This window comes from Coloeus monedula, assembly GCF_965178545.1.
Source record: "Coloeus monedula genome assembly, chromosome: 6".
Classification (NCBI taxonomy): domain Eukaryota; kingdom Metazoa; phylum Chordata; class Aves; order Passeriformes; family Corvidae; genus Coloeus; species Coloeus monedula.
This window is the reverse complement of record NC_138786.1, coordinates 10735305-10744861: the sequence shown is the minus strand read 5'-3', so window position 1 is coordinate 10744861 and position 9557 is coordinate 10735305. Positions and strand designations below refer to the sequence as shown.

Genomic DNA, 9557 nt, shown 5'->3' with positions numbered 1-9557 from the left:
GAACAAAACATGCATCTGGCTCTCCTCACAGTGTGTGTGTGGGGGGTTTGTTCCCCCCTTCTTAGAGAGTCTGTGCTACTTTTGCCAGCAGCTTGTCCCTCTTGAGCAATGGCAAGTGCCACACCTTGGCTTTGATAGAAGAGGATGACATCCCACCGTGTGCCTGGGAATCCACAGCAATCATAGCACAGTTATCTCCACTTGTAATTTAGTCTGCCTCTGACTAAAATTGATCTTGCCCATGTCAGGCCTTTTCATAATCCACTCTCCAGGTTAGCCAGTGCCCATCAGCCAGTGGAGCTCCTTTCCTCTTCTGCTGCCCACATGGAATTCCTTTGTTCCAAGGTCAGGAGCAGAGTCTCATTTCGGCCCTGTTTGCCTATAACCTGTTCTACTTTTGGTCACTTCCCTGCAGCCTTGTCACTATAATCCCCACTGTGCCCACCTTTTCTGTTCTGTGCCCCACATATCTGCTGCAGACCCAAGTGAATCCAGGGAATAGTGCAGTTCCTTGGGACTCTGGGAATGTTTTACTTCATCTGGGGAATTTCCAGCTGCTCTGCTGGTCTGTCTCACTTTGAGGTTGACACTCAGAAGAGCCCATAAGAGAAAGGAAAACTGTTTAAGACTGGACAGTGCAGTGAGTGGCCCCAGAAATGGAATCCGTCCAGAGCAAGGAATGAGTTTGTTTCCTGGGACGTCTGGCCTGTTGCATGAAGGGGGCAGTCTGCTTGTAGCTGGAGCTGAGCTGTTCTGTAACCACAGCTGCTGAAGCAGTTGGAGCGTTTCTGGCAATGCCTGTAGTTCGTCAAGAGAGCATTTAAGGAAGTTGAGTTGCGGAAGTTCACTGAGCCGGGTGCCTCACCAGCACAGCTCCAAGGAGTGGATCCCGCCCGAGGGACGGTGGGCGTGTGTGCCCACGAGCACCCCAGCCGTCGCTAGCCTTCTTCTGGGTGACCTTGGGTGAGGCTCTGCTTGCCTGGAGAGCTGTTGATTTACAATGCAGATTCATTGCTCGTCGCCTGCCTGCCCCTGCCCCTCCTAAATTGGGCTGGGATATAAGAGGCTGTTTGCTCTCCGATGCCAACAGTGGCCATGGCAGAACGCCCTACCACGTGAGAGACAGAGATAGAGGAGAGGGGGCTAAGGAGGAGTGAACTGTGCAGCTGCTCTTGCTTCTGGTAGCTGAGGAGCACATCTGCAGGACCATGTCCGTGCTGAACCCTGTTCTGCAGCCCACGGAGGTGAAGGAGTACCTGTGCAAGGGTGACCGTTTCATCAAATGGGATGATGTGAGTACTGGGGTGTTCCTTCCCTAGGCTGTGTCTGTGGTGGCAGGGAGACACTGGTTGGGTCACGGTTTGTGGGGAGGCTGGGAGCCTGTGTTCCATGTGGTATCCCACTTGACAGCAGAGGTCTCTGGACAGGGAGAGGGAACTGGGAAGAACAGGAAAGCTGAGGACTGAAATCAAGGATGTGTGTGTAAGGGGTTGAGGATGTGATTTCTGCACCTCTTGTTGAGGAGGATGGAAACAAATGGAGTGAGTGTGCACTGGGTCTGTGTGCAGCCCCTGGTGTAGGACACAAGGTCCAGCCCTCAGGAAGGTGGTTGCTGCTGGGAGTCTCTGTGGGTGTGATGCATATGCCACATTTGGACTTTCTGGAGGAGTGTGAGGGCTAGGATCTACTCCAGAGCAAAGAGTGCTCACTTTGCAGACAGAGATGAAATCAGGCTCCAAGTTGCTTCCTCTTATGGCCCTGTTGCCTGAGTGGATCGGGGGTGAGCCATGGCCTCCCATGCCTGCCCGGCCCCTGGGTCTGGGAATGACCAAGCAGCAAAGGGCCTGTGCTTTAACAGGGCTGGAGCCTCAGGGTGCTGCAGCAAGCTGCTGCTCTCTCCAGCTCATTGTCCTCTGTACCTTCAAAACAGCTGCTTTGCAGTTACTGCCTTTCTGTGTGAGGGGAAGAAAGTGTAGAGCAGCAGCAGTTCGTTGGAATGTAAGGGTTCCCCTCCTCACTTTCTATGGAGGCAAAGGAGTGTTTACCCTAGCACCCACATACCCAAGCAGGAGGAGAGTGGCTGCCCATCCATGCTGTCTGGAGATGGATTGTCTGCTGTTGAGCATGAATGTTGATAAAAGCAGGGGGAGCCCAGGTTGTGGTTATTCAGAGGGATCTGGGGAGATTGTTCATGTGGTGTTGCAAATGAGATGATCAGAAGGAGCCTGCAGCAGCAGTGAAGAAGGGATTAGCACTTTTGTGGGTGTGAAGCTGGAGTACAGTGTTAAAGTCCCAAAGGAGCGTGTGGGGGAGCGGATCATCTGTGTGCAACATCAGCAGGCTGGTCCAGAGGCACTGAGAAATGAGAGCAGTGTACTGTGCAGCTGGCAGAAAGGATGGATGTGAGGAATATGGCTTGGAATATGGCTGCCAGTTGCTCCATTAGAGGTACATAAACAGGAGGATGACACCAGGGTACAGTGAAAAGCGCAGCCTTCCTCTTTCCTGTAAGCCCACTGCCTGCAATGTGCACTCGGGGCTTCTTAGAATTTGAACAGGGATCTGCTTTCTCAGAATAACAGTAACAAAACTTATCTAAAATTGCTGATGACTTTGTGCTCAGTCCTTGGAGACCACTCTCCCAAAAACTGGAAGCTGTTAAGTACTTCACTGGGTATTCCTGGGATAAGTTCCCTTGAAACCCAAGGGGAGTCAAGTCAGGCTTCCAAGACCCACCAAGTGTTTATTTGCTGCTGTTGCCGTTGGTTAGTGAGCTCAATTCCTGTCTGGATCTTTCCCTAAGGTTTATATATTTGTAAACATTTCTAAAAGGTTGCCTCAACTAAGTAGTTTATAGGCTTGGTCTCCACCAATAAAGAAAGGCTTCTCCATGAGTGGGCTGTTCTGGTCACATTGCACCATCACACTGGGCTTTCCCAATCCATGGGTTAGAACAGGCTGCAGAGGATGATGATGAGAACTCCAGACTGCAGGATTGCTGTGCTTTAGAATTCATGACTGTTATGTTTTTTATATCTCTTTCAATTGACCTGACTGTGCTGTTGGTAACAGTTTTGAACTCCTTCCACTGTAAGTGAGGCAAAGGAGTTAAGGAAGATCAGATTGGCTCTTACGTCACGGTTCAGCTTCTGAACTAGGGACTGAACTAGGGCCTTCCAGCAAAAAAAGCAAACCCACGCTTTTTCTACAGAGCCCTCGCCTTGTCCAGCTTTGGTAAGGCACTGTTTAGAGGAGAGAGCAATGGATCCCCGACAGGCAGGACTGTTCTGACCTGTCCCACAGAGTTAGGTACCTTGGGGTAAGGAGCAGCTCTGCACAGGTTAGGTGAGACTCAGGCTTCAGCTTCCAGAGCCTCACAGTGTCACTCTGGAGATGTCCTAAAATCCTTGGGTTCATTCCTATAAATCCCAGAAGGTGTTCACCTGCCTAGGTCTGTATTTGTTCAGCATCCAGCAAGCTGGGGCTCCTAAGCATACTGAAGAGGTGAAGTCCTACTACATGGGTGGTAGCTGAGTTAAAGAGCCATCTGGAAACCCTATCAGAACCCCAGGTAGGGCACAGGGTAGTAGCTGACCTCTTAAGAAGTGCAGATGGGTGTGGGTTTGGCTCTGTGCTGCCTCTGAGTCCTCTTAGTAGAGTCAAAACTGTTCCTATCTCTGAAAGATTATGGATTACAGGATTTTAGCAGACAGTGTTTGCTTTCTGCCCCATAGAGTGAGAAGCAGCCAGTCTGGCTGCCCGACTGTGTTCTGTAGGATTGCCTATTCCCCTTGCTGCCAGGAGCCACTGCATTGGAGAGGCTGCCTGCATCCCCAGGCAGGCCTGGCCCTGCCCAGGAGCCCGGCTGGCAGCAGCTGACTTGCACCCTCAGCTTGCCCTCCAGAAAGCTGCTTTGTGGGAGATAAGGGTAATCTAGAACATGGCACAATACTCTGTGGTGGTACCGTGGGGCCTGTTCTGCTCTCCATGGCCACGTGTGCAGGGAGACAGCCAGGAGCTCTGGGGATACGGACATGGTGCTGCTGGGCAGGCTGGCGCTGGCCCTGGCACAGTGGAATGAAGACAGGAGGGAGTAAAAGCACCACATATAATGTGCTGTGCAATGAGCAGTTTACTGTAAATATTGAGCATGGAAATGGAGGTCCCTGAAAATCCAGATACACTCTAGAGTGAAATACAAGTTGAGTAACAACCTGAAGAACCTGAGGCCAAGAGACAAGTACAACTTCCAGATTTCATTACTGGTTTCATCTTAGCAGCTTCCTGAATTGAAGCTGGAACCTTCCCAGAAATGGCTGTGTGGGGTTTAGGATCAGCCCCAAATAATTTCGTCTGATTTGCGTCTCTGGTGTGGGAGTCTGCATAGCTGCTTCTTTTGATAGTCTGTGTAGAGACGGTCTGTGGAGTTTCAGAATCCCCACCTAAAGCAGCATAATGAGGCTGCATTGATGCATCCCCTCCTTGAAGCCTTCCTGACTGGAGCCCAGGTAATCAGCATGAGCACCTGGATGGGAGATGCCATGGATGAATGCTTTCTCTCCTTGGCCTGGGCTACTCCTGAGCTTGTAGAATGAAGCAGGTCAAGGCAGACTTTTCAAGTGAAACCATTAATTGAATGCCCAGATACTTTGTTCTCCCAGTTCTTTGTGTAGAAAGCTCCAAGAGAGCTGTTCTTGTTAAATGCACGGGTTAGGTGAGACTCAGGCTTCAGCTTCCAGAGCCTCACAGTGTCACTCTGGAGATGTCCTAAAATCCTTGGGTTCATTCCTATAAATCCCAGAGGGTGTTCACCTGCCTAGGTCTGTATTTGAAGTGGGAACCTCGTGTCCCAGGATGTTTTCTCCAAGTCACCCAAGGTGCCAGCATTCTTTCTTTTGTTGTTTTTTTGTCAGGAAACATCGAGTGCTTCTCCTGTGATTCTCCGAGTGGATCCCAAGGGCTTTTATGTGTACTGGACCTATCAGAGCACGGTAAGTGCTGAGACTGCACAGCTCGGGCTCCAACCAGCCAGGTCAGGTTTGTGTGAGATGACAACACTGCAAGTTGGGAGCAAACTGCCACGCTCGTTCCTCTTAGCAGGGACACCTCACCAAGGAGTGGGAGCTGATCAGTGGTAGGTTGGTCTTCACAGCAACAAGAAAGAGCAATAACTGAAGGTGTGAGTGTGGCTTTTCTGTGCCTGTCATGCTGGCATTTTGACTCCTGCAGAGCTCATTACATGTCCTTCAAAGGACATATAATTGAGAACAGTTGTGCTGATATCCCTGTCACCCAGCAAGAGACAGGATTCTCCTAACCTGTACAGTGGGGCCATTAACTGGCTCATTGGGGTTTTAGACTTTTTAATTAAAAAGTAGTGACCATAGTGATGTAGGGCTTATGTGGAGTCTGAGTTGTACTCAGGATGATGTGTGCAGGCTGCCAGAGCAAAGCACAGGATGCCAGCTGCTGGAGGAGAGGGAGAGGCAACACATGCAGGAAAGAGAATTCAGTTCCTCCCTGATGAGTAGCATCAAGTAATGGAGAAGGGAGGTGGAAGGCTGGGCTTCCGCTTTCCAGAGCAGGCTGTGCTTCAGCTCTACTTCCTCTGCCTGACCTACATGCCGTGGCAGATTCAGTCAGTCCGTCCTGCACAGGCCCTGGCCAAGGACCTGGTGCTTTAGGTGAACTCTGCCTTTCCAGAGATTGTGCCCAGTGCCAGCTGAGGCCGGGCACTGCTGCAGCCACATCCCCCCGAGAACAGTGTCACAATGCTAGGGACGGTCACACCCTTCGATGTCTCTGTCACTCCTGTTCTGCTTTCAAAGTCCACTTGGGCAGTAGAATTTCTGCTCTAAGGGTTCCAGCAAGAAGAAGTGAGGCAAGGGGAGCTGGTGTCACCATGGAAAGGGAGCTATTTCATTGGGATACCTGGGAAAGGGGTTGGGGGAAGGAAGCATAGCTGCCACAAGGAAACCCAGACTGGAAGGGGTCTCGCATTCCTGGAAAATGCTGTTGATTAGCAGCTGAAGTAAACAGAACTGTTTTTGCCCTAGGGACTCAGAAAGGTGTGGGATTAGGAGTAAAATTACTCTCCTGCTTAACAATAAAATGGGGATACACCCAGAAGAAATGGCATCTACATTGTCCTGTATTGTGATCTTGGAAAATAATATTATCTGCTGCAACAAGTATAATTTGTTCTCCAGACCCATGGTGAGAAGAAAAATTAGTAACAGAGGAAGGAAATTCAGGTTGAATATTAAAAGAACAAACAAGACAACAAGCCAGTAGTGAGGACATGGAGGGGCTGCCTGGGGAAGACTGTGCAGTGTCCTGTGTGGGAATGGCTTCCCTCTCTGCCTGTTCCTGCTGGGAGAGCTCTTCCACGGGGAAGGACACTGAGCCAAACCTGCTTTGCAGCTTCTGGGGGCTCTGTCATGGAGTGCTTTCCTTCCTCCTTTATCTTTCCTCATTTTCCTCATTCTGTTGTAGGAAAGGGAAATTCTGGATATCACCAGCATCCGAGACACCCGAGCGGGGCGATTTGCCAAAATGCCCAAGGTGAGTCCATAGCTTCTTTCTATCTGGTGTTTCAGTGGAAAGGCAGGGCTGCCTGCGGTTTTGGCAGGAGCTCAGGCAGTTTGTCCTGGATTTCTGTAGGAAGAAGGTAGAGAGGATCTCATCTCCTTACATCACAGCTATGTAAATACAGAAAAGCCATCTTGACTCTGGTCCCTGACCTCCCAGGGGCCCTCTGTGCACCCGAAAGCAGCACTTCCAGACTATAGTAGATGGGCTCATTGGAAGGAATATATCAGAAAGCCAGGAAAACCAATTCCCCTTCCAAGTGCACTGCTGCACTGGTAAGTCCTGCTGGAGACTCTGATGCTCCTCCACTGAGTCACCGGAGCTGCTTTTGTGTAAGGATGCATAGGGTGCCCACAAACCCAGAGTTACAATGCCATTCCAACAGTGTGTGATGGGGTTTTTCCCTTTAAAGGGAAGAAAATGCATATTCAGAAAAATTTGTTTGTTTATTCCCCCCCCCCCCCCCCCCCCCCAATATTCTTACATTTGCACATGATCAGGGCTTTGTTCTTGATTTCAGTTATAATTGAAGCTTCTTGCAGTCCTTGTTAGGATTTTGTTTCTGTGACTTTTTTTTGTTTGTTTTTAACTTTTCCGTGTATGGAAAAGGCAAGCAGAAAACTGCAGTAAAGCTCAAAGGTGGAAAGGGACCAAAGGAGTAAAGCTGATGGCGGGTGACACAGGTGCCTCTCTAAGGCAAAAGGGAAAGGTTTTGCAATTATCTACTGAGCCTCAAGCAGCTTTTTGCATAAGTTGTGTGTCTGTTTTCTCAATCTGCTCTGAAAATGTCTGTTCAGAGCTCCCCAAGATCAGTATTTCTCAAAACACCATAATAAAGTGGGTACTAAAGGCATAGCAGAGCTCAAGAACAGTACCCATCTTCTTAAAAATCGTATTTCTTTCAGAGAAACTGCCTTTCACCTTAGAAATTCACTAGAATGGAACATACTTGAGTTTTCAATGAGCCTAAAATTTTGTCTCCCACTTGTTTTGTGAGAACTGTGCTTAAAAATACTGTCAGGAGGTTGGATTTTCATTTGAGAGAATAAAATATTTGGGGCTGTTAGAGTTGGTGTTGCCTTCCAGATGGCACACACTAAGGAAGAGGCTGACTTAAAGGAGAGGTATGAGATACTCTTTTCTAGGGTGTTAAACTTTGAGGAGAGTAACCTGTTGGCAAAATGAATTGATCTTTGATATAGATGATAAATTGCTGGTGGAGGTACTGAGGCCATGAGGTGGCTGGAGAAACATGTCCTAGATTTTAGGAATTAGTTAAGGAAGGGTAATTGGAGAGTACCAGGAGAAGACGGTTTGCCAATGGTACAGAGTTATTTGGGGTAAAAAAATCTGGTTTGTAGGAAGACCTTGAATTGCTGATTGACTGCATGATCTAATGAGAGATACATTTTATACAGATAAAAATCAGGCAATGCACGCAGAAAAAATCCCTCATCCTTCAGTAATAACAGGCCCTGAGTTGACTGTTGATATCAGAAAACTTTGTGGGTGTATGGTAAAATATCAATGTAGTGTTCAGCAGTATTTGCCCCCTAAAAGTAAATTGCATGTTAGGAATTATAAGGAAGTAATTAGGAAGTCATGCTGTTGTGTACACCCCAGATGGACCCATATTTATCTGCAGTTCTAGTGCACTCTCAAATTAGGCGAAAACTGGAAAAGGTGTGGAAGAGCAGCAGGATTAACAAAGGAATGAAGTGGCTGCTGGGGGCAGAGCACCTGAGCAGAAGGGACTGTATTCTGGCAGAAGGAGTAAGGTGCATGGGATGTGGAGTGCTGTAAAATCAGGAGTTGAATGGAGAAGGGGAGCACGAAGCAGTTACTCAGGGTTTCTTCCAGTGCAGGAGTTCCATATCAGGTGGAATTTTCCAGAGGTAGGAGTGGCACAAGCAGGCGGTGCTGCTGCTGCTGTCCCACCTCATGTCACCATGCCATGGGTGATGCTTCCTGCACAGTCATGGAAAAGTGAGTGTAAAATGTCAGTACAAGAAAGAAATGCCCTTGGAGGGTTATTAAATGTGAGATAATGCCTCTGGGTTAGGAAGCTGCTGAATTGCTGGGAGCTGCAGGAATGTCTCAGGGAAGTGCCAGTGCGTTTGCCCTGTTTCAGAGTTTTCCCCTAGGCACCTGGATGGAGCTGCTCTGTTCTAGCTGTTGTAATATGTCAGGGATGGGATTTCAGAGTCCTGGGAATTGGCTGCAGCTCATTTTTGAAGAACAACGAAGCAAAGGTCAAGCATTGACTGATTTATTAAGTATTCTCAGTGGGCAGAAGTGATGCACTTGATGACAACCTTTGCTATGAAAATCCCAAGTGCTTTTTGAATTCTGCATTTTACAGAAACTCATTTGAAATAACTCCCCTTTTTATTTCAGGGAGTTTTCTGGAATTCTGTGATAACATGTAATAAAATGCACTAGTCTGGCTCCTTATCCACCTTTTCTTTGTGGATCCTGGGAGGTCTTGTGTGGGCACTGAAAGCGGTGTTGAACCAAAGATGTGCTATCTGGGTCTGGAAAACTCTTACTTACACGTAGCTCTGCTATCCATGATGCCTCTGGCTGAAAGCCCTCAGGGTCATGTTCATTTGGCTCTCCTGAGAACAGAATTTCACAAAGGAATGCAGAAAGCAGGGAAAATTTCTTCACATAAACCACCACACCCTCCATGTGGGGCAGCTGTCTGGGGCGTTGTTACAAAAGGTATTAATATAAAAAACTGGTGTGGTGAAGCAAACAAAGGTCTGTTTTGAGGTGGAAGAATGAACATGGGTGCTGTCTGCCCTGTTACAAAATAGTGGCTTGGAATAGTTGTGGAATAGAACTGTTGGAATTAATACAAAGAGTTATTTCACTGCCTGAAGGTGGAGAAGAAATGAGCCATCGGCCTTATTTAGGACAAAGATTAGGACAAGCAGAACAGGATCACAGCTGTAGGAAGAGCT

At 48.3% G+C, this 9557-nt stretch overlaps 1 protein-coding gene across 1 annotated transcript in view; it reads left to right on the top strand.

Annotated features, from left to right (window-relative positions):
• The first annotated feature begins 917 nt into the window (after positions 1 to 917).
• Positions 918 to 9557, top strand: part of PLCB2 (phospholipase C beta 2) — a 36322-nt gene continuing 27682 nt past the window's right edge. Inside the window, exons 1-3 of the mRNA XM_082284178.1 lie at positions 918 to 1292; positions 4914 to 4991; positions 6496 to 6564. Of these exons, the coding sequence (XP_082140304.1) occupies positions 1209 to 1292; positions 4914 to 4991; positions 6496 to 6564 (231 nt within the window). The 5' untranslated portion in view covers positions 918 to 1208. The remainder of the gene's footprint in view (positions 1293 to 4913; positions 4992 to 6495; positions 6565 to 9557) is intronic.